This window comes from Oncorhynchus mykiss, chromosome 8, assembly GCF_013265735.2.
Source record: "Oncorhynchus mykiss isolate Arlee chromosome 8, USDA_OmykA_1.1, whole genome shotgun sequence".
Classification (NCBI taxonomy): Eukaryota; Metazoa; Chordata; class Actinopteri; order Salmoniformes; family Salmonidae; genus Oncorhynchus; species Oncorhynchus mykiss.
Genome location: NC_048572.1, coordinates 71573597 through 71598306, shown reverse-complemented (window position 1 = coordinate 71598306; position 24710 = coordinate 71573597). Strand labels below are relative to the sequence as shown.

The window sequence follows — 24710 nt, the reverse complement described above, 5'->3', positions numbered from 1 at the left end:
TGCTTTCATTAATAATCTGCAAAATGTTTATATCTGTCTTTCCCACATGCTTGAAATACCATAAAGATTTCACAACTTTCATTTCTGCATTTTCTCCAGTCAACAATTGACTATTGTCTTCATAGCTTAATCTCTCTCTCTCTCTAACTATAAATCATGTGTTAAGAGTTTGTTATCCATAGCTGGCAAGTGGATTGGTCAAAGATTGGTCCAAACACTTACTGTATTCTGTGTTTATGTTCAAAAATATTTTTTACGGATGAGACTGTCATCCAAACTGAGATTTTTCTGTTATGAGATCTTCTCAAAGGCAGCGTTAATTTTATTCATGAATATTACCAGCTCAAGGGCAATCATTAATGACTTTTCTGCTCTTTAAAATTGGAACCGCTACCCCAGCTATTGAAAATACATTTCTATCGCCTAAACATTTGCATTATCATTTTTCAAATGGATCTAACAATAAATTACCATTTAATTAAACATTTACACAGTATGCATAATTTGAAGACTACCTTGTAAACCGATTCACGTTAGAAATTAAACTCCATTGAAGTCTGCAATGCTAAAGGTAAGGGTGCATTAAGGGCTATATATGAAGCCAATCAAGCCATAGAACCCTTCTTTGTTCTATCTAACACCATTTCATCTTCAGTAGCAGCGTGATTTCAATTCCAGGACTGTGTCCACACCTTGAGAGTAACTCAACCTCAGCTATACCTGTGCCGTGTGTCAGACAGAATCCTCCCTGATCATGTACAGTTGGTTTGAAGACCCAGAGGACTCATTAAAAGGCCAGAGGAGCAGAACATGGTTTGGACTGTATGGAGAGAGCTAGCTCCTTCAAGGGCCAGTGAGAAGGAATGCTAGTTGCTTCACACATCACATCCTTCCCTAGCTGGCACCAATTAGACACACCTCAAAAATACAGAGAGGGAGGGGGAGGGTAGAGAGAAATAGAGAAAGAGAGAGAGAGAGAGAGAGAGAGGGAGAGAGAGAGAGAGAGGGAGGGAGGGGGGGATGGAGAAAGGAGGGAAGGAGATGGAGGAGGTGAAGTGTGGATAATACAGTCATGTTGCTAGAAGTGGTTTAGGACTCATTCATTCTCTGATGATAATCTGCCGTCTGAACCTCAATACACATTTTATTGGAAATGAATCTGCAAACCTAGAAAGAAAAACATCTCACATGTTGTCCTAACTACTGGGTTTTATAGGGTTCTAACAATTAAAAAGAGACAACAAAAAACTGTGAAAGTGCATCATGTACCATCATTTACCATCAACCCATCAATTCATCCTAGCAGATTGTGACTCTGGCCTCTTCTTTTGTCGAAGAGGGACATCTTGTGGCCTGTTTTTAAATTAACCTAACCTCCTCTGGCCAAGAGAGGGATCAACACATCCACTCTACATTCTACAGATGGAACGCAGGGAAACCAAGAAAAAATTCACATCAAAGACTACTCCTGCTGTAATGTTATTCATGTAAAATGTACAGTTAGGGTGAATATTGAACTATCCTACCTCAGAAAAATCAAGTACATTTCAAGGAAGAGGACATTTCACATTGTTGCGGATTTTATGCAACCGTACAGAACATTCTTTTGGAACCGTTGCTATTTGAAAGATTAACTTGAAGCTATCTACACTGCAGAACATATTTGTTAAAAGCTTCTTGAAGACTTAACAAAAACTGTCATCTTTTAAAAAGCTCCTATTTAGTTATTCAGTGGGGAATGCGGTCTCAATTCAAAATAATTACTACGTTGCTCTCAAGTCTAAAATGATCTCTCTCCCAGACAGAGAGAGGTTTTTTTCAGGTAAGAAGAGGCCAGGAGTCAGCAGCCAGCAGCGTTAGTTATTTGAAATCAAATTGCCAACATCTCTGCCTGAGTGGGTGTTGTGTGTATTCCCTGGGTGAACTGAGCCTGAGCCCCGGGCAGAGCAGAGCAGAGGAGAGGCAGTCTATATCAATAAATACCAGATGCAGTTGCCTTCACACACCCAGCAGGCAGCATTCATCTAAAGGAAACATAACCCACTGGGCACAGACATCAGTTCAACATCTGGTTTTGATTTACAATTGATTGAGTTGTCAACAAACCTGAATTCAACGTGAAATCAACAAAACATTTCACCATGTCATTGGATTTAGGTTAAAAGTTGGGTTAAAAAAAAAAAGACATGTTGATTCAACGGCATCACAACATTGATTCAACCAGGGTTTGTTTCACCAGTGGAAAATGTTCTGTCTTTCAAACACTTCTAGTCCATAGCTTGCAGTCACACTTTGAAAGATTCCTCATTCCTTGAATTCTCTCATCCTCTCCAACACATCCTCTATTACATGGATCAAGCCCCTTCTGGTGTGGTAGTGCGGTAGTGCATTCATATATCCCAATGCATTGGGTTTGGGTTGTTCACATTCAACTTATGAGGTTTCTTCTTGAGATCTGACTTTGAAAACTAGTTTGCTCATTCTACACAAAATCAAGTGGACTAAGCACTTGCCTTGTGCATAGTATGCTGTAGCTATTTAAAATCCAATAATATACCGTTATGATTCGACAGGCACTTGTAACCACAAAACCTGTGCATTAACACTATTTCATTGCCTAATCTAAATGTAAAGCATTTGAAAGAGCATAAGTTACTATAAGTACCTCATCAGTCAACGCGACCAAACTAGGGGAAGTGGGTTTGGAATAATGTGAACTTTCTGGTCATTGTCTGATCTCCCACTTCCCCACAGTACAAGGCCATGGAACCCCTTGGGGAATCTCAATTTACGGGGAAGTAGATACACAATACCACGGAAGGTGCTACAAGGCTGTGCATGGATCGGAGATTCCATTAGAGGGAAACCAAAGCCAAATATTGACCTGAAGAGATAACAGAGGTAACTCTATATCAAAGGTGATTTGATATCAAATGATGATTCTGCCCAATGATAATCTGAGGAAAACATTATGTACAAGGTAGACAGTGGATATTGAGCCAACTTCATAAAAACTATAATCTATCTAATATGATAAAATAGCGGTGTGACTGCTATTTGTTATGGATGAATGTACTCACCCTTGGGTCTAACCTTACAAAATAATGAGGTTAAATGGTCTGGTCACCTAGCTCTTCCACATTCTGACCTGTGTTCGATGTCTCTGTCTCTCTCTCACACTCACATAGTCATTGCACTTACACTTAGAGTAACCATAGCTCGCTAGTTCTATGGCCTTGTCTTCATTCTATCTCTCTTGAGTCCTGTCTGCTTGTACCCATCCCTTCTCCTTCTCGTATGCTGTTGACATCACAGCCTTATAATCCTTAGACTCCTTCACTCTATTCTGTCCTTCATCTCACTTAATGCCTGTTTCCAGTTGTAGTTTGTAGTTTGTAGTTTCCTGGACGGCTGGGCTGCTGGCTGAGCTCCCAGCATTGCTGAGTCACCATGTGCCTGTCAGGCCTAAGCCTCCGTCCCACTTCTCTTACTGGGACTACTACTGTATCTCTCTCTCTCTCTCTCTCTCTCTCTCTCTTTCTCTCTCTCTCTCTCTCTCTCTCACATTTAAAAAAATCAGATTATGTGCAAATAGTTAAAATACAAAAGGGAAAATTAATCTTTCTGCTGTGATGGCACACTGTGGTATTTCACCAATAGATATGGGAGTTTATCAAACGTTTTCGTATTCTTTGTGGGTCTGTGTAATCTGATGGAAATATGTTTCTCTAATATGGTCATACATTTGGCAGGAGGTTGGGAAGTGCAGCTCAGTTTCCACCTCATTTTGTGGGCAGTGTGCACATAGCCTGCCTTCTCTTGAGAGCCAGGTCTGCCTACGACGGCCTTTCTCAATAGCAAGGCTATGCTCGCTGAGTCTGTACATAGTCAAAGCTTTCCTTAAAGTTTGGGTCAGTCACAGTGGTCAGGTATTCTGCCACTGTGTACTCTCTATTCAGGGCCAAATAGCTTCTAGTTTGCGCTATTTTTGTTGTTGATTCTTTCCAATGTGTCAAGTTATTATCTTTTTGTTATCTCATGATTTGGTTGTGTCTAATTGTGTTGTTGTCCTGTGGCTCTGTGCGGTCTTTTTGTGTTTGTGAACAGATTCCCAGGACCAGCTTGCTTAGGGGACTCTTCTCCAGGTTCATGTCTCTGTAGGTGATGGCTTTGTTATGGAATGTTTGGGAATTGCTTTCTTTTAGGTGGTTGTAGAATTTAACGGTTAATTTCTGGATTTTGATAATTAGCGGATATTGGCCTAATTCTACTCTGCATGCATTATTTGGTGTTTTACATTGTACAATTTGGTGTTTGCCCCAGACCTCACAACCATAAAGGGCAATAACTGTTATAGGGTTCTATTAATTAGTATGTTGAATTTTATGTTCCTTTTGATGGCATAGAAGGGCCTTCTGCTTTGTCTCTCAGATCGTTCACATCTTTGTGCATGTTACCTGTGCCCTGATGTTTAGGCTGAGGTATGTATAGTTTTTTGTGTGCTCTAGGGCAACGGTGTCTAGATGGAATTTGTATTTGTGGTCCTGACAACTGGACCTTTTTTGGAACACCATTAGTTTTGTCTTACTGAGAATTACTGACAGGACCCAGGTCTGACAGAATCTGTGCAGAAGATCTAGATGCTGCTGTAGGCCCTCCTTGGTTGGGGACAGAAGCACCAGGTCATCAGCAAACAGTAGACATTTGACTTCAGATTCTAGTAGGGTGAGGCCGGGTGCTGCAGACTGTTCTAGTGTCCTCGCCAATTTGTTGACATATATGTTGAAGGGAGTGGGGCTTAAGCTGGACCTGTGGAAAGAAACGTGTGTGTTTTTTGCACATTTTAACTGCACATTTGTGTGTAAGGTACTCAGAGTGGTCTTCTGGTCCGACATAGGAGGCGTGCACACCACCCACCACTTTCGAGTATATTACTTGCTAATGTTCAGCCTCTGGATAATAAAGTTGACAAGCTTAGGGCAAGGATTTCTTTCCAGAGCGACATCAGGGATTGTAACATACTCTGTTTCACGGAAACATGGCTCTCTCAGGATATACTGTCTGAGTACGTCCAGCCAGTTCGGTTCTCAGTTTATCGCACAGACAGGAATAAATATCTCTCCAGGAAGAGGAAGGCCGGGGGTGTATGTTTCATGATTAACGACTCATGGTGTGATTGTGATAACATACAGGAACTCAAGTCCTTTTATTCACCCGACATAGAATACCTCACAATCAAATGCCTACTGTATTATCTCCCAAGAGAATTCTCTTCAGTTATAGTTACAGCCGTGTATATCCCCCCTCAAGTAGATACAACGATGGCTCTCCACGAACTTCATTGGACTTTGCACAACGCATCACCGGGGGCAAACTCCCTGCCCTCCAGGACACCTACACCACCCGATGTCACAGGAAGGCCAAAAAGATCATCAAGGACAACAACCACCCGAGCCACTGCCTGTTCACCCCTCTATCAACCAGAAAGCAAGGTCATTAGAGGTGCATCAAAGCTAGGACAGAGAGACTGAAAAACAGCTTCTATCTCAAGGCCATCAGACTGTTAAATAGCCTATATACTGTACATAGACTTGAAATCACTGGCCACTTTAAATTAAACACTAGTCACTTTAATTATGTTTACATATTTTGCATTACTCACCTCATATACTGTAATCTATTCAATTCAACTGTATCTTAGTCTATGCCGCTCTGACATTGCTCGTCCATATATTTATATATTCTTAATTCCATTCCTTTACTTAGATTTGTGTGTATTTGAAGGGAAAGGGAAAGGGGGATACCTAGTCAGTTGTATAACTGAATGCCTTCAACTGAAATGTGTCTTCCACATTTAACCCAACCACACTGAATCAGAGAGGTGTGGGGGGCTGCCTTAATCAACATCCACATCGTTGGGTTCCTGGGAACAGTGCCTTGCTCAGGGGCAGAATGACAGATTTTTACCTTATTGGCTCAGGATTCGGTCCAGCAGCCTTTTAGTTACTGGCCCAATGCTCTGGGTATATGTTGTGAAATTGTTAGATATTATTTGTTAGATTTCACTGCACTATCAGAGCTAGAATCACAAGCATTTTGTTACACACACAGTAACATCTGCTAAACGTGTATGTGACCAATAAAATTTGATTTGATTTGTGTATATGGATTTTATAATGTTTTTCCCCAACACCACTTTGCATCCATTTGTATAGTAGACACTCATGCCAAATTTAGTCAAAAGCTTTTTGAAATAAGCAAAGCATGAGAAGACTGCCTTTGTTTTGGTTTGTTTGTTTGTCAATTAGGGTGTGCAGGGTGAATACGTGGTCTGTCGTACGGTAATTTGGTAAAATGCCAATTTGACATTTGCTCAGTACATTGTTTGAGTGTATGAGCACGCTAATGATAATGCAGAGGATTTTCCCAAGGTTGCTGTTGACGCATATCCAAGGTAGTTATTGGGGTCAAATTTGTCTCCACTTTTGTGTGTTGGGGTGATCAGTCCTTAGTTCCAATTATTGGGGAAGATGCCAGATCTGAGGATGATGTAAAAGAGCTTAAGTGTAGCCAATTGGAATTTGAGGTCTGTATATTTTATCATTTCATTTAGGATACCTTCAACACCACAGGCCTTTTTGGGTTGTAGTTTTTGCATTTTGTCTTGTAGTTCATTCAACGTAATTGGAGAATCCAGTGGGTTCTGGTAGTCTTAAATAGTTCATTCTAAGATTTGTATTTGATCATGTTTATGTTTTTGCAGTTTGTTCTTTGTTCTAGGGCCAAAAAGATTGGAGAAGTGGTTTATCCATACATCTCCATTTTGGATAGCTAACTCTTTCCCAGAAGTGGTTAGAGTCTATGGATTCTTCTTCTTCAGCTGATTTCTGTAGTGTATTTCTGTATTGTTTTAGTGATTCACCATAAAAAAGGCATAGGCTCAGGTTTTCTGGGTCTCTATGTTTTTGGTTGGATAGGTTTCTCAATTTCTTTCTTAGGTTTTTGCATTCTTCATCAAACCATTTGTCATTGTTGTTCATTTTTCTTAAGTTTCTGCTTGACATTTTTTGATTTGATAGGGAAGTTGAGAATTCAAATATACTGTTTTTAGGTTTTCTACTGCCAAGTTTACAGCTTCACTATTACAGTGAAACGTTTCGTCCACGAAGTTGTCTGAAAGGGGTTGAATTTGTTGCTGCCTAATTGTTTTTGGTGGTTTCCACACTACTTTCCTTCCATCTATAGCATTTCTTGATATTATTCAGTTCCTTTGGCTTTCATGCCTCATAATTTAGTATTGCTCTGTTCAAGTAGACTGTGATTTCTCTCTGTCTGCCACCCTGGTGTCACCCCCCCCCCCCCCCCCCCCCCCCCCCCCTCCTCCTCCTCCCCGAGGCAGCCCAACAGTAAATGAAGGTAGCTCGCTATATTGCAAGAAGTGAATGAATAGCATATTTGGAGTTGCTGGGGCACAAGGACCGTCTGGGGGACACAGACGCTGCAACGCTGCAAAAAATCCACCCGAAGGCATTTTAAAAGTTATCCTTATCCTCAAGAAAGTGACAACTTGAGACGTTGACGGTTTGGAAACATCCATCAGACCACACAAAATAATCGATTACAGAAAAATGCATTAGTGTATTTACCCACCATCTTGGCACATTGTTGGTACACTGATGTGCAAACCCAACGTTTGATAGCGATGACATTACGCAACGCCAACTTCAGCCTGAGCACAGCATGTATTCACTGACAGCCAGGCTGATTTATGTGATCAGGGTTCTCGCTCCCTGCTTCAGACTTGTGAGTCAGGTTGAGCCGAATACAGATGTCTCTGAGTATTAATGAGCCTATCCATCAAACTCCACCTCAGAAGATAGCAGATCTGAGTTTAAATACAATTTGAAGTCTTTTAAATACTGTTAATGTTCGCTTTAGCCTGCCTAGAGGGCCAGATTGGAGGGATTTATTGTGTTGTGAATATTCTATTGGATCCATTGTGCCAGCCAAGTAAATCATGCCCTGATAAAGTATTTGAAAATGCTTCAAATAGTATTTGAACCCAGGTCTGGAAGACAGCCGCTATGTGATACAATGAGTGGGCAGCGTGAGATAGGTTCACTTTGATAATTAAATAAGGGGTTATGAAATTTACTTTGGGCCGATCTACAAACGTCTCTGTTTAAATGTTTGGAGACTCATGCAATCTTTTTGCTTAATTTAAGATGGAATGCTTAATAAGACCTATCGGAAAGGATATGTACACACCTGAACGCGCGCACGCACACGTACTATACAAAACACAAACACACCTTTGCTGCAGATATAAAATGCTTACTGTGGCATTACAGGAAAATGTACATGACACCAAAAATAAGTCACAGATTCACATTTGTAAAACCAGGCAGTAGGATATATTTTAGTTTCTCTAATAATGACTACAACAAAGTCCAGGGAGAGACAATCCCATTGAAGTGTTTGTACTTAATACGGTAACACATGTATATTTAGCTCTTGGCTGAGATACATATCTGCCATCTGCCAGCATCTTTCTACTTGATACTGTTTCTTCTCCAGTGAATTCCTGCACCCAGAAACATTCCTTCACTACTTGCAGAGGAAATCATTATTCCTGGTGCCCTGATATTTCTCTCCCAGACTCCTCAATATTATCGCACCAACATCTAACTCATTAACGGAAACATCTGCCGTTTCCCCAACTGCTGTAGTCATGCTGTGACATGGCTCATGCTTCCTCTCTCTCTCTCTCTTTCTTTCTCTCTCACACACACACACACACACACACACACACACACACACACACACACACACACACACACACACACACACACACACACACACACACACACACACACACACACACACACACACACACACACACACACACACACACACCCATATCAAATGTATTTGTCACATGCTTCGTAAACAACAGTGAAATGTTTACTTACAGGTTATTTTCCCACAACGCAGAGTTAAAGCTAAAAAAAAACATGTTTTTTTAATAATGTGAAAATGTATGCATGCACATTTTTATCACATTTTATTGGTTGCATACACATATTTAGCATATGTTATTGCTGATGTCGAGAAATACTTGTGTGCCTAGCTCCAACAGTACAGTAATATCAAACAATACACAAAAATACACACAAATCTAAAAGTAAAAGAATGGAATAAAGAAATATAGCAATATTAGGACAACTGGGACAACTGTATATATATATATATATATATATATATATATATATATATATACACAATGGGGAGAACAAGTATTTGATACACTGCCGATTTTGCAGGTTTTCCTACTTCCAAAGCATGTAGAGGTCTGTAATTTTTATAATAGGTACACTTCAACTGTGAGAAACAGAATCTAAAACAAAAATCCAGATAATCACATTGTATGATTTTTAAGTAATTCATTTGCATTTTATTGCATGACATTAGTATTTGATCACTTACCAACCAGTAAGAATTCCGTCTCTCACAGACCTGTTAGTTTTTCTTTAAGAAGCCCTCATGTTCTCCACTCATTACCTGTATTAACTGCACCTGTTTGAACTCGTTACCTGTATAAAAGACACCTGTCCACACACTCAATCAAACAGACGCCAACCTCTCCACAATGGCCAAGACCAGTGAGCTGTGTAAGGACATCAGGGATAAAATTGTAGACCTGCACAAGGCTGGGATGGGCTACAGGACAATAGGCAAGCAGCTTGGTGAGAAGGCAACAACTGTTGGCGCAATTATTAGAAATTGGAAGAAGTTCAAGATGACGGTCAATCACCCTCGGTCTGGGGCTCCATGAAAGATCTCACCTTGTGGGGCATCAATGATCATGAGGAAGGTGAGGGATCTATACGGCAGGACCTGGTCATGCTTCACAGAGTTCAAGTAACAGACACATCTCAACATCAACTGTTCAGATGAGACTGCATGAATCAGGCCTTCATGGTGAAATTACTGCAGAGAAACCACTACTAAATGGTACCAATAAGAAGAAGAGACTTGCTTAGGCCAAGAAACACAAACAATGGACAGTAAATGTAAGATTTTTGAGTGTCTTTGTGAGACGCAGAGTAGGTGAACTTTTGATTTCCTCGTGTGTGGTTCCCACCGTGAAGCATAGAGGAGGAGGTGTGATGGTGTGGGGGTGCTTTGCTGGTGAGAATGTCTGATTTATTTAGAATTCAAGGCACACAGAACCAGCATGGCTACCACAGCATTCTGCGGCAATAAGCCATCCAATCTGGTTTGCACTTAGTTGGACTATCATTTGTTTTTCAACAGGACAATTATCCAACACACCTCCTGGCTGTGTAAGGGCTATTTGACCAAGAAGGAGAGTGATGGAGTGCTGCATAAGATGACCTGGCTTCCACAATCACCCGACCTCAACCCAATTGAGATGGTTTGGGATGTGTTGGACCACAGAGTGAAGGGAAGCAGCCAACAAGTGTTCAGCACATGTGCGAACTCCTTCAAGACTGCTGGAAAAGCATTCCAGGGGAAGTTGGTTGAGAGAATGCAAAGAGTGTGCAAAGCTGTCATCAAGGCAAAGGGTGGGAACTTTGAAGAATCTCAAATATGAAATATATTTAGATTTGTTTAACACTTTTTATGTCTTCACTATTATTCTACAATGTAGAAAATAGTCACACAAAAAAAACTTGAATGAGTAGGTGTCCAAACTTTTGACTGGATATGTATATCAATCAATCAATATCTTTATTGTCCCAATTGGGAACTTTGTTGTGCAGTCACGTTTCAACAACAAAATCAATATTAAAAAAAGTGACAACCATACAACAGATACGCACATAAGATAAATAATGAGCTCGGTTTCAGTCTTAAAATCATATTGGCCTAAAGGTGACATGTTGGGTGGTGATTCCTCCTCTGGCCTCATCGTGCATTGTCCATTCACAATGATTGACGGAACCTTGTGTTACTATGAGCAGACAAATAAATAGGTAGTTGAAACTTCCTGATTCTACCAGTGAAATGCGCTTGTTCTAGGTTGGGTTGAGGAGATTTCTAATGTTTAGGACAAAACATAATGTTGTTAATATAATAATGACTGTATACAGCGGCAGAGCTAAGATGAATTGTCCCTTTAACCTTAGCTCCATGATGCACGTTAGAGGAGTCATCTGAATTCAATCACCTCTTACTGTATCTCCCCACTACTGTCAGATCATCAGGCAGAGGAGAGGAGGAGGAAGAGGAGGAGGAGAGGACGAGAAATGAGAAGGAGAGGAGGAGAAGGACAAGGAGAGGATGAGAAAGGAGTAGGAGAGGAAGGGAAGGATGAGAAGGAGGTGAGATGAGATAGAGGAAAGGATGGGAAATGAGTAGGAGATTAGATGTAGGATAAAGAGGAGTAGGTGGAGAGGAGAAGGAAGAGGAGAGGGGGAGAGGAAAAGAGAAGGAGGAAGGAGAGGAGAAGTGGGAGAAGGAGGAGAAGAAGGAGAGGAGAAGGGGGGAAGAGGAGGAGAGGACGAGAAATGAGAAGGAGAGGAGGAGAAGGACAAGGAGAGGATGAGAAAGGAGTAGGAGAGGATGGAAGGATGAGAAAGAGGAGAAGGAGGTGAGATGAGATAGAGGAGAGGAGGAAAAATGAGTAGGAGATTAGATGGAGGATAAAGAGGAGTAGGTGGAGAGGAGAAGGAAGAGGAGAGGGGGAGAGGAAAAGAGAAGGAGGAAGGAGAGGAGAAGTGGGAGAAGGAGGAGAAGAAGGAGAGGAGAAGGGGGGAAGAGGAGGAGAGGACGAGAAATGAGAAGGAGAGGAGGAGAAGGACAAGGAGAGGATGAGAAAGGAGTAGGAGAGGATGGAAGGATGAGAAAGAGGAGAAGGAGGTGAGATGAGATAGAGGAGAGGAGGAAAAATGAGTAGGAGATTAGATGGAGGAGAAAGAGGAGTAGGTGGAGAGGAGAAGGAAGAGCAGAGGGGGAGAGGAGAAGAGAAGGAGGAAGGAGAGGAGAAGTGGGAGAAGGAGGAGAAGGAGAGGAGGAGGAGGAGGAGAGGATTCATGCAGCCAGAACCTGGCTGAGACAGAGAGAAGAGATCTTCATGAATCTTTAATCAGGCTCCTCTATACTTAGGCCTTCTCAGCTTCTCCAATTTCGGACATTTAGATGAAATCTGCTCTTCATATTGTGAGGATGTGATAAGCCAAGGTCAGCACACTGACTAACCACAGACACATAAAAACCTGCTACTTCTGGCCCTATGCCTCAGTTAGCTTAGTACGGTAAGTGCTGTATTCATCTCAATTAATTTAGCGCAACAACAAACAGCATTATAGTTATTTTTGGAGTTCTGAAAGTGAAAAGAATAATGCTCCATTACAATACATACAAAACCCAATTTTTAATTCTCTGTCTTAATGGACTTACTATACATGGATTCAAATACTTGCCTATTATTTCTATGTGAATGGTGACAATGCATGGAACACTAGAGGAGTCTGTGTCGGCACACGTTTAACAGTGGGGCATCATTTTTCAATTTAGACCTTTGTCTCCCCACACAGAACCTTAATGGCCACGGTGAGGCGTCTATGTAATTATGATAAGTCATTTGCCTCTCAGTTTCACTTCTGCTGCTGTACAAAGACACTGCGCTGCATGACAAACTCCTCCGGGTTCTAGGCTTTCATTACTCAAATCAATGGCCCATTTCATCGAAATACAATCCTTCCCCTGTCTCCGCAGCAGGACGATTAAGTTCCATTCAAATTCTGCTGACATGATTTTATCTCCTCTGCAGGGGGTTGTGGGTAAAGAAAAAGACTGAACCAGACAGAAATGACAGGTGAAATGTTGGAGAAAAGAAATGTTCCTCAGCTTACTGTAAATCAAAATGCTGTGTTGTAAAAGACTTGTGAACATAAAATGTACCTGAAATGTTTTACGTTCCGAAGATACAGTTGTTTAAATATCTGAGTGTTTGTCTTAGTTACTGCTGAAAAAGCCTTCGAGATGATTAAAAGATTTCCATGGGCTTTTTCAAAAGAATAACAGTGATATATTGAAACCTCTACTGTACTGGAAATCAGCATATGTTTGCTTCATAATGCATGATGAATGGGCTCAGAAGAGATTTGGTCCGGCCATCTGGCACCTTAACAGTTTACATTTCAGAGCAGATACAATTTTAGAAATGGCTAGTATTCCCAACTGCTAAGAAAAAATGACCCTTGTTAATAAAATGAGGGACAAAAACTTGTGGCAACTGTTTAAGAAAGTGGTTTGGCATTGCACCGTATAGGGATTGGCATCACACCGTAGGAACTGGCATTGCCTACTAGGGATAGATACAAATCCCGCCTTATATTCACGCCTGAGACAGAAAAATTCACACTTTGTCTCGTACCTGAATTTTAATCACCCCAGAGCTACGTACAACATTCCTTTAATCAACATGCCAGGATTGCTTTCCAACAATGCCAAATGCTTAGTCCTAATGAGCAGCTTGTGAATTTTAATCATCTACTCCACAATTTGAAAAGGAAGACATATTTAACATATTTGTTAACATATTTTGAATGTTTAAGTCATATTTACCCCAAAGGGTATTACTGTACTGTCAAATACGTAGTCTGCATCTACTGAGCTCATTAACTTTTTTTATTCTTGTGTTTTCTTATTGTAGAAGCATTATTGAGAGGGAACCCACAAGTAAACACTTCGTTGCACTGTGTATACCATATGCATCCTGTGCGAGAAAAAACTTGAACTTGAACTTAAGGTGTGGTGGGTATCTCTTCTCATGACTGCCTTGGACACAGCTGGAATGACGTAGAACCAAATTAATCTTGGCCACAATAAATCTCCTAATTTAAATCTCCTGACATTCATAAACATCATTCATAAACATAAATTAAATTATAATTAAACTCACCATCTGGTATATCTTCAAAACCATCTCTTGAAGCAACAAACTACTTGAATTACTACAATAAACAGAAAGACCCCCTACAGACTTTAAAAGTGCCAACACAATTATATTACCTTATATTCAAATGTATTCATAACTTAAGCAAGAGACAGGATCCTCTTTCAAAAAATTTATTACAATCCATCGCCTGGGTGCATAGGCTCGGTAAGGCTTTAGTTCTTCAACTCATTGACAGCATCTGTCTGGTTTTAATATATTTCATAACTGAGTGTACCCAATTAGATCCCTGATTTAGATATATTATAACATTGTTGGAAATGTCATAGCTCGTAGCTCTTTCTGTCTGGAATTCTGGAGTATCGGAAAGATCAATAGTCCTCCGTGGATCAGTGCTTACTACTTTACTCTGACAGATCCCCTTCAGTTGAAGCTGCTGATACCCATAGACTGCCTCTGAGACTGCCCCATCCATCCGTTCTTACCGTTGTAAAGTTCTCCGGACCGCACTCCCTCCCTCTGTATTTGCAGTCGAGCAGCATCTCGTCTATGTTGTGACTTGTCCGCTGCACAAACTCCAGCATGTTGAATGTCTTGCTGGGGAAGAACTTACTGTTGTCTGTGGGCGTCCCCAGTGCAGCCAGGAAGTCATCAAAGTCTCCCTGCTCCACGCCGAGCATCCCGGCCATCCAGAACAGGTCGTTCCTCGTCATCTGGGACTTACGGAAGCTGTTATAGTTACAGAGAGTAATGGCTGGGAAGGGCATGACAGGGCTGTCCATCTCGTCCAGGATGGTGACGTGGGGGTACTGGTAGTACAGCATCACCATTCCTGCCACCTGGTAGAGGAAGGAAGACAGGGAGCTGGTGAACGCGATGGACCAGAGAAGACGCCGGATGGTCACCCCACCGGGAAGGAAGATGTGGCTGAGGCCGTGGAGAGTGCAGTTGGCCCCGAACACCGTGATGTCAGAGGGCCCCCGGGGCTGCTCTTCTTCCTCTGTCGGGGAACCCATCCTCCTAAATCAAGTAGCGAATTTGATTTGATTTTTGATTTGAATGTAGGAGTTCCTTCACAACCACAATGTCTGCTCTGTTGGCCTGGGAAAGCTCTAAAAGACAGTTCCATTCAACTCCAACTTCTGCTAATGTACACAAACTCCTGGTGCTCCTGTGAAGCTCAGAGAGACCGTTGGTGGCAGGGAGGTTGTCCAAAAGTAAAAGGGGCGAAGGCAATAGAACCAGGAAGGGTCCAGTTTCCCCAGCACCCAAGGGAGAACAAGGGGTGGGTTATCATCAGAAGCAGGAAAGGAGAAATGGATTGCTGAATCAACCAATCCTTTGCGAGATCTTAGAGGGCACATTGAAGAGCAGGATATAGTGTTTCATTAGGATATGAGACATAGGGCTGGGTGGGGCAGAGGGTTCAATCAGAGACACAGACACCACAGCAATGACGCACATTGAATTGAATTATAGGAGATACGGGACTAGAAATTCACAGGCGGCACATATAAGAAAGTGCTATATGCCTAGAAGAAATGTAAAGAAACGTCTTTGGATCTCAATGTTCTCTGCATGATGTGGCTACAAGGTCATGATCAGCATGTAGTTATAATGTTATTGAATAGACAGACACTGGAATTCATATTTTCACTGGCAGCATAACGGTACTATGCTACAGAATACAGGAGAAGTTAGGTATCAATATTTGTATAAATGTATCATTAAAATATTTTTAGATTGTTTTGTTTCTTCAATGATTCTGTCTGGCCTGACTCATCTAGCAAACCAGTTCCATCCAATGACTTTAAGGCTGTTCCACAATCTAATGAAAAAACATGTCTGCATCGCCTGTATGCTTTTCCAAAACCAAAACGTCAACTAGAGGGAGCTGGACCCTTAACTTTGCTCAGCAGTTTACAGTGTGTCTTATTCTGCAGCCTCCCTACAACATACATAATTAATGAGGACTAAGGTATAATGGGGACTAGGCCGATGTGATGCAAGCCTGGCCAAGGCCATTATCATAGGCATCTGTTCCCATTCAAAATTTGATCTGGTGCAGACATGCTAGGGCAGATTTTCAGGTTAAAGAAATGTCTAGGTTACTGAAGAGCGCTATCAAATTGTTTATGAGCTTTATGTTTTAGCAAACATAACTATATATAGACGTGTTCAATCTTTATTATTATTATTATGTTTAGAATTGTAATTCAGTGTGATGTAGATCATAGGTGGGCAAGAGAATTTGGTCAAAGAGCTAGGTGAACTATATCAAATATACTCTTGTATTTGAAGAGCCAATGTTTGAGTTGGTTTTACAGCCACTGTTGGGAAGTGAATTTCCTGTGGAGAATTTCAACAGTGGGGAAGGGCTTAGAATGATCTCTGTTCCCTTTGTCCCAACGCAGGGAACAGACAGGACTGTGCAGGAGGGTGGCTGTGAACACTATCTTTACAATAGTCAGAAAATAAATCCCATTCCACCTTGGGCTGGCAGCACAGACCATAGAGTTTGTAAGAAAAGTGGTTGTAACTGAATTAAGGTTTAGGTGAGGGTTATCAGGGTTCCAATCACAACGCTGTTGTGAACCCAGAAATTATAGTATATGATTTTGAGTGACATGTTTACACTGAGTTGCTCTTATACCTATGTAATAACACTGTAAATACTCTAGTAAAAACATAACAGTGAAGATGGCCTATAAAACAGTAAGTAAAATGAACAAAAATATAAATGCAACATGTAAAGTGTTGGTCACATGTTTCATTGGTTGAAATAAAAGATCCCAGACATGTTCCATATGCACACAAAGCTAGTTTCTCTCAAATGTTGTGCACACATCTGTACATCCCTTTTAGTGAGCATTTACATCCACCTGACAGGTGTGGCATATGAAGAAGCTGATTAAACAGCATGATCATTACACATGTGCACGTTGTTCTGGGGACAATAAAAGGCCACTATAAAATGTGCAGTTTTTTCACACAGAGCAATGCCACAGAAGTCACAAGTTATGAGGGATCGTGCAATTGGCATAAAAACTGCAGGAACGTCTACCAGAGCTGTTGCCAGAGAATGCAATATTAATTTCTCTACAAACTTTGTTTTAGAGAATTTGGTAGTACGTCCAACCGGGCACATAACCGCAGACCATGTGTAACCACGCCAGCCCAGGACCTCCACATCCAGCTTCTTCACCTGTGGGATCACCTGAGGCCAGCCACCCAGATAGCTGATGAAACTCTGGGTTTGCACAACCAAATATTTTCTGCACAAACTGTCAGAAACAGTCTCAGGGAAGCTCATCTGAGTGCTTGTTGTTCTCACAAGGGTCTTGACCTGACTGCAGTTTGGCGTCATAACCAACTTCAGTGGGCAAATGCTCACTTTTGATGGCCACTGGCATGCTGGAGAAGTGTGCCCTTCACGGATTAATCCTGGTTTCAACTGTACCGGGCAGATGGAAGATGGCGTCATGTGGGCAAGCAGTTTGCTGATGTCAACGTTGTAAACAGAGTGCCACATGGTGGAGGTGGGGTTATGGTTTGGGCAGGCAATGAACACAATTGCATTTTATCGATGGTAATTTGAATGTACAGAGTTACCGTGACGAGATCTTGAGGCCCATTGTCGTGCCATTCATCCGCCACAAACTCCTCATGATTCAGCATGATAACGCACGGCTCTATGTCGCAAGGACCTGCACACAATTCCTGGAACCTGAAAATGTCCCAGTTCTTCCATGGCCTGCATACTCACCAGACATGTCACCCATTGAGCATTTTTTGGCATGCTCTGGATTGACATGTACAGTTCCTATGAATTTTCAGCAACTTCCCACAGCCATTGAAGAGGAGTGGGACAACAATGAACAGGTCACAATCAACAGCCTGATCAATTCTATGCGAAGGAGATGTGTCGCGCTGCATGAGGCCAGTGGTGGTCACACCAGATACTGACTGGTTTTCTGATCCACGCTCCTACCTTTTTTTTTTAAATTGTCTTTGACCGACAAGTGCATGTCTGTATTTCCAGTTGCAGTTGAAGACGAGAGTTTACATACACCTTAGCCAAATACATTTAATCCCAGTAAAGATTCCCTGGTTTAGGCCAGTTAGGATCTCCACTTTATTTTAAGAATGTGAAATGTCAGAATAATAGTAGCAAGAATTATTTATTTCAGCTTTAATTTCTTTCATCACATTCCCAGTGGGTCAGAAGTAAACATAAACTCAATTAGTATTTGGTAGCATTGCCTTCAAATTGTTTAACTTGGGTCAAACGTTTTGGGTAGCCTTCCACAAGCTTTCCACAATACGTGGAACTGAGTGTAACAGAGTGTAACTGAGTCAGGTTTGTAGACTCGCACATGCTTTTTCAGTTCTGCCCACACATTTTCTATGGGATTGAGGTCAGGGCTTTGTGATGGCCACTCCAATACCTTGACTTTGTTGTCCTTAAGACATTTTGCCACAACTTTGGAAGTATGCTTAGGGTCATTGTTAATTTGGAAAACCCATTTGCGACCAAGCTTTAACATCCTGACTGATGTCTTGGGATGTTGCTTCAAAATATCCACATCATTGTCCATCCTCATGATGCCATCTATTTTGTGAAGTGCACCAGTCCCTCCTGCAGCAAAGCACCCCCACAACATGATGCTGCCACCCCGTGCTTCATGGTTGGGATGGTGTTCTTCGGCTTGCAAGCCTCCCCCTTTTTCCTCCAAACATAATGATGGTCATTATGGCCAAACAGTTCTACTTTTGTTTCATCAGACCAGAGGACATTTCTTCCTTGCTGAGCGGCCTTTCAGGTTAGGTCGATATAGGACTTGTTTTATTATGGATATAGATACTTTTGTACCTGTTTCCTCCAGCATCTTCACAAGGTCCCTTGCTGTTGTTCTGGGATTGATTTGCACTTTTCGCACCTTAGTACGTTCATGTCTAGGAGACAGAACTCGTCTCCTTTCTGAGCGTATGACGGCTGCGTGGTCCCATGGTGTTTATACTTGCGTACTATTGTTTGTACAGATGAACGTGGAACATTCAGGCGTTTGGAAATTGCTCCCAAGGATGAACCAGATTTGTGGAGGTCTACAAATCCACTGGTGCACCTCCAAATGACTCAAATGATGTCAACTAGCCTATCAGAAGCTTCAAAAGCCATGACATAATTTTCTGGAATCATTTTCAGCTTTTCCAAGCTTTTTAAAGGCACAATCAACTTGTATTTAAACGTTTTAAACTTCTGACCCACTGAAATTGTGATACAATGAATTGTAAGATAAATAATTTGTCTGTAAACAATTGTTGGAAAAATTACTTGTGGCATGCACAAAGTAGATGTCCTAACCGACTTGCCAAAACTATAGTTTGTTAACAAGAAATGTGTGGAGTGGTTGAAAAACGGGTTTCAATGACTCCAACCTAAGTGTATGTAAATGTATGACTTCACCTGTATGTGAAATCAATAGATTAGGGCCTAATTATTTTTTTTCAATGGACTGTTTTCCTTATATGAACTGTAACTCTGTAAAATCGTTGAAATTGTTGCATGTTGCATGCGTTTATATTTTCTGTCCAGTGTAGATCCGTTTAAACAGCAAACACACACCACATGCTTACTCCAAATGGGACAACACTACTGTGTGTATCCAGAATATTATATTTGCAATTATGAGAGCAAACGTCACCCATGGGAGACCTAATCTTGAGTTTGTGGTGATGTGAAAGCATATTTCAGTAATTAACCTCTGCACCCTGAGTGGAGTACAAGTCCCTGGGACTCTGTGATCGATAGGGCACCAAGAGTTTTTCACACGCTGGAAGTTAGCTTTAGGTGCATGGTTAATACCCTGCCTCCAAACATCATCACATCAGTAGAGTAGGACTTTTTTGCAGCAGGGCTGGCTGGCCAAACTCTTTTTATTTTCTTCCCTACAGTGGGGCGAGAGAAGCTGCATTCACACGTGTGGAGATTACTGATCTCTTCGGAGACTAAGTGCCCCTTCTCATCATCCACTTTGTATCCCGGCCCAGCCATGCGATGGGAATGTCAGGCAGACCTAGTGTAGTGTATCTATAACTGGCTGAGCACATGCTATCAGCAAACTACAAGGCTGCTATTTTCATGATGCTGAAAGGGCATTTGAATAAGCAGCATTGAGGGAGATGTTCTTTCTCTCTATTCTTTACATGATAATTACTTTCTCACCTGTTTTTTACAAGACCCCATCATCATCATCATCTGGAGAAACACCTTAGAAACTACGTGCCCCCAACTGTGCCCCCAACTGATTGTTTTTTTGTTCATTTATCTGCGATGTTTGTAACTTATTTCTTTACTATTTTTGTACATAATGTTGCCACTACCATCTCTTATGACCTAAAATAACTTCTAGACATCAGGACTGTGATTACTCACCATGGACTAGAAGAATCCTTTTTCTTCTTTTACGACTCTGACGAGCCCGAGGTGGAGGGTATACGGCTCCCCCGGGAACAGGCCCCGACCAAGGGATCTGCGTGAAGAGGAGGTGGAGAAAAAGAGGCCGGAGGGCGGGCTGCCTTTTGAGGAGTCAGAGGCGATCGAATAAACCCCCGCTCCCCTCAGTTCTGCTCCAAACTTGCAATCTTTGGACAATATAATTGACAAGTTGTTGGGAAGATTTAACTACCAATGGAACATTAAAAACTATAACATTTTATGCTTCACGGAGTCGTAGCTGAACGACGACAATATCAACATACAGCTGGCTGGTTATACGATGAACCGGCAGGATAGAACAGCGGCGTCTGGGAAGAAGGGGCGGCACAGCTGGTGCACGATATCGAAGGAAGTCTCGAGCCATTGCTCGCCTGAGTTTCTCATGATAAGCTGCAGACCACATTACCTACCGAGAGAGTTCTCATCTATATTCTTTGTAGCTGTTTACATACCACCACAGTAAGAAGCTGGCACCAAGATAGCATTGAATGAGCTGTATTCCTCCATAAGCAAACAAGAAAACGCTCACCCAGAGCTGGCGCTCCTAGTAGCCGGGGACTTTAATGCAGAGAAACTTAAATCAGTTTGACCTAATTTCTATCAAAATGTTAAATGTGCAACCAGAGGGAAAATAACTCTGGACCACCTATACTCCACACACAGAGATATATACAAAGATCAGGAAGCACCAGTGACTAGATCAATAAAAAAGTGGTCAGATGAAGCAGATGCTAAGCTACAGGACTGTTTTTCAAGCAAAGACTGGAATATGTTCCGGGATTCCTCCAATAGCATTGAGGAGTACACCACATCAGTCATTGGCTTCATCAAACAGGCAAAGAGTCAATACAGGACTAAGATCGAGTCGTACTACACCGGCTCTGACACTCGTCGGATGTGACAGGGCCTGTAAACCATTACAGACTACAAAGGGAAGTACAGCCGAGAGCTGCCCAGTGACACGAGCTTACCGGACGAGCAAAACTACTTCTACGCTCGCTTTGAGGCAAATAACAATGAAACATGCATGAGAGCACCAGCTGTACCGGAAGACTCAGTGATTATGCTCTCCGCAGCTGATGTCAAATCAAATCAAATCAAATCCAATTTTATTTGTCACATACACATGGTTAGCAGATGTTAATGTGAGTGTAGAGAAATGCTTGTGCTTCTAGTTCCGACAATGCAGTAATAACCAACAAGTAATCTAGCTAAAAATTCCAAAACTACTACCTTATAGACATAAGTGTAAGGGGATAAAGAATGTGTACATAAAGATATATGAATGAGTGATGGTACAGAGCGGCATAGGCAAGATGCAGTAGATGGTATTGAGTACAGTATATACATATGAGATGAGTATGTAAACAAAGTGGCATAGTTAAAGTGGCTAGTGATACATGTATTACATAAAGATGCAGTAGATGATATAGAGTACAGTATATACGTATACATACGAGATTAATAATGCAGGGTATGTAAACATTATATTAGGTAGCATTGTTTAAAGTGGCTAGTGATATATTTTACATCATTTCCCATCAATTCCCATTATTAAAGTGGCTGGAGTTGAGTCAGTGTGTTGGCAGCAGCCACTCAATGTTAGTGGTGGCTGTTTAACTGTCTGATGGCCTTGAGATAGAAGCTGTTTTTCAGTCTCTCGGTCCCAGCTTTGATGCACCTGTACTGACCTCGCCTTCTGGGTGATAGTGGGGTGAACAGGCAGTGGCTCGGGTGGTTGTTGTCCTTGATGATCTTTATGGCTTTCCTGTGACATCGGGTGGTGTAGGTGTCCTGGAGGGCAGGTAGTTTGCCCCCGGTGATGCGTTGTGCAGACCTCACTACCCTCTGGAGAGCCTTACGGTTGTGGGCGGAGCAGTTGACATACCAGGCGGTGATACAGCCCGACAGGATGCTCTCGATTGTGCATCTGTAGAAGTTTGTGAGTGCTTTTGGTGACAAGCCGAATTTCTTCAGCCTCCTGAGGTTGAAGAGGCGCTGCTGCGCCTTCTTCACGATGCTGTCTGTGTGGGTGGACCAATTCAGTTTATCTGTGATGTGTACGCCGAGGAACTTAAAACTTACTACCCTCTCCACTACTGTTCCATCGATGTGGATAGGGGGGTGTTCCCTCTGCTGTTTCCTGAAGTCCACAATCATCTCCTTAGTTTTGTTGACGTTGAGTGTGAGGTTATTTTCCTGACACCACACTCCGAGGGCCCTCACCTCCTCCCTGTAGGCCGTCTCGTCGTTGTTGGTAATCAAGCCTACCACTGTTGTGTCGTCCGCAAACTTGATGATTGAGTTGGAGGTGTGCATGGCCACACAGTCGTGGGTGAACAGGGAGTACAGGAGAGGGCTCAGAACGCACCCTTGTGGGGCCCCAGTGTTGAGGATCATGTTGTTGCCTACCCTCACCACCTGGGGGCGGCCCGTCAGGAAGTCCAGTACCCAGTTGCACAGGGCATTCTATATCATTTTTTTTATGTTTTGTATTTCTATGTCTCGGCCTGGTATGGTTCTCAATCAGAGACTGCTGTCTATCGTTGTCTCTGATTGAGAACCATACTTAGGTATCCTTTTCCCCCACCTGTTTTGTGGGAAGTTAACTTTTTAGTTGTTCAGGGCACATAGCCCAAAGCTTCACGGTTGTTTTTTTGTTCTTCGTTTTGTCGGCGTCATTTTTAAATAAAGTTCAAATGTACGCTTACCATGCTGCACCTCGGTCCAGTCCTTCAGCCAGCCGTGACACAGACGGATTACCAGGACATGTACTGCAAGCATGCGCTGACCAACTCGTGTCTTCACTGACATGTTCAACCCCTCCCTGTCCGAGTCTGTAATATCAACATGTTTTAAGCAGACCACATAGTGCCTGTGCCCAAGAACACTAAGGTAATCTGCCTAAATGACTACCGACCTGTAGGACTCATGTCTGTAGCCATGAAGTGCTTTGAAAGGCTGGTCATGGCTCACATCAACACCATCATCCCAGAAACATTAGACCCACTCCAATTTGCATAATGCCTCAACAGATCCACAGATGATGCAGTCTCTATTGCACTCCGCACTGCTCTTTCCCACCTGGACAGAAGGAACACCTATGTGAGAATGCTATTCATTGACTTCAGCTCAGCGTTCAACACCATAGTGCCCTCAAAGCTCATCAATAAGCTAAGGACCCTGGGACTAAACACCTCCCTCTGCAACTGGATCCTGGACTTACAGACGGGCCACCCCCAGGTGATAATGGTAGGTAGCAACACATCGGCCACGCTGATCCTCAAAACAAGGGCCCCTCAGGGGTGCATGCTCAGCCCCCTCCTGTACTCCCTGTTCACTCATGACTGCACAGCCAGGCACGACTCCAACACCATCATTACATTTTCAGATGACACAACAGTGGTAGGCCTGATCACCTACAACAACGAGACAGCCTATAGGGAGGAGGTCAGAGACCTGGCCATGTGGTGCCAGGACAACAACCTCTCCCTCAACGTGATAAAGACAAAGGAGATGATTGTGGACTACAGGAAAAAGAGGACCGAGCAGGTCCCCATTCTCATCGACGGGGCTGTAGTGGAGCAGGTTGAGAGCTTCAAGTTCCTTGGTGTCCACATCACCAACAAACTAACATGGTTAGCACACCATGACAGTCATGAAGTGGGCACGACAAAACCTATTCACCATCAGGAGACTGATAAGATTTGGCATGGGTCCTCAGATCCTCAGAAGCTTCTACAGCTACACCATCAAGAGCATCCTGACTGTTTGCATCACTGCCTGGTATGGTAACTGCTCGGTCTCCGACCGCAAGGAACTACAGAGGGTAGTGCGATCGGCCCAGTACATCACTGGGGCCAAGCTTCCTGCCATCCAGGACCTCTATATCAGGCGGTGTCAGAGGAAGGCCCTAAGAATTGTCAAAGATTCCATCCACCCTAGTCATAGACTGTTCTCTCTGCTACCACACGGCGAGCGGTACCGGAGCGCCAAGTCTAGGTCCAAGAGGCTTCTAAACAGCTTCTAACCCCAAGCCATAAGACTCCTGAACATCTAGTCAAATGGCTACCCAGACTATTCACATTTCCCCCCCTCCCCTCACCACTGCCACTCTCTGTTGTCATCTATGCATAGTCACTTTAATTAACTCTACCTACATGTGCATACTACCTCAACTAACCAGTACCCCCACACATTGACTCTGTACCGGCACTTCCCTGTGTATATTGTTATTTTTTACTGCTCTTCCTGTTACTTGTTACTTTTACCTCTTATTCCTGT

At 42.5% G+C, this 24710-nt stretch overlaps 1 protein-coding gene across 3 annotated transcripts in view; it reads right to left on the bottom strand.

The window, feature by feature from the left end:
* asic1c (acid-sensing (proton-gated) ion channel 1c) overlaps positions 1-24710 on the bottom strand; it is a 159292-nt gene that overhangs the window by 41949 nt on the left and 92633 nt on the right. For 2 of the 3 annotated variants that reach the window (XM_036986124.1, XM_036986125.1), the window contains exon 1: positions 14413-15141. The exons of the other annotated variant lie outside the window; for it this stretch is intronic. In XM_036986124.1, the coding sequence (XP_036842019.1) occupies positions 14413-14943 (531 nt within the window). In that variant the 5' untranslated portion in view covers positions 14944-15141. Of the gene's footprint in view, positions 1-14412; positions 15142-24710 lie in introns of those variants that run through there. 3 annotated transcript variants of the gene reach the window in all.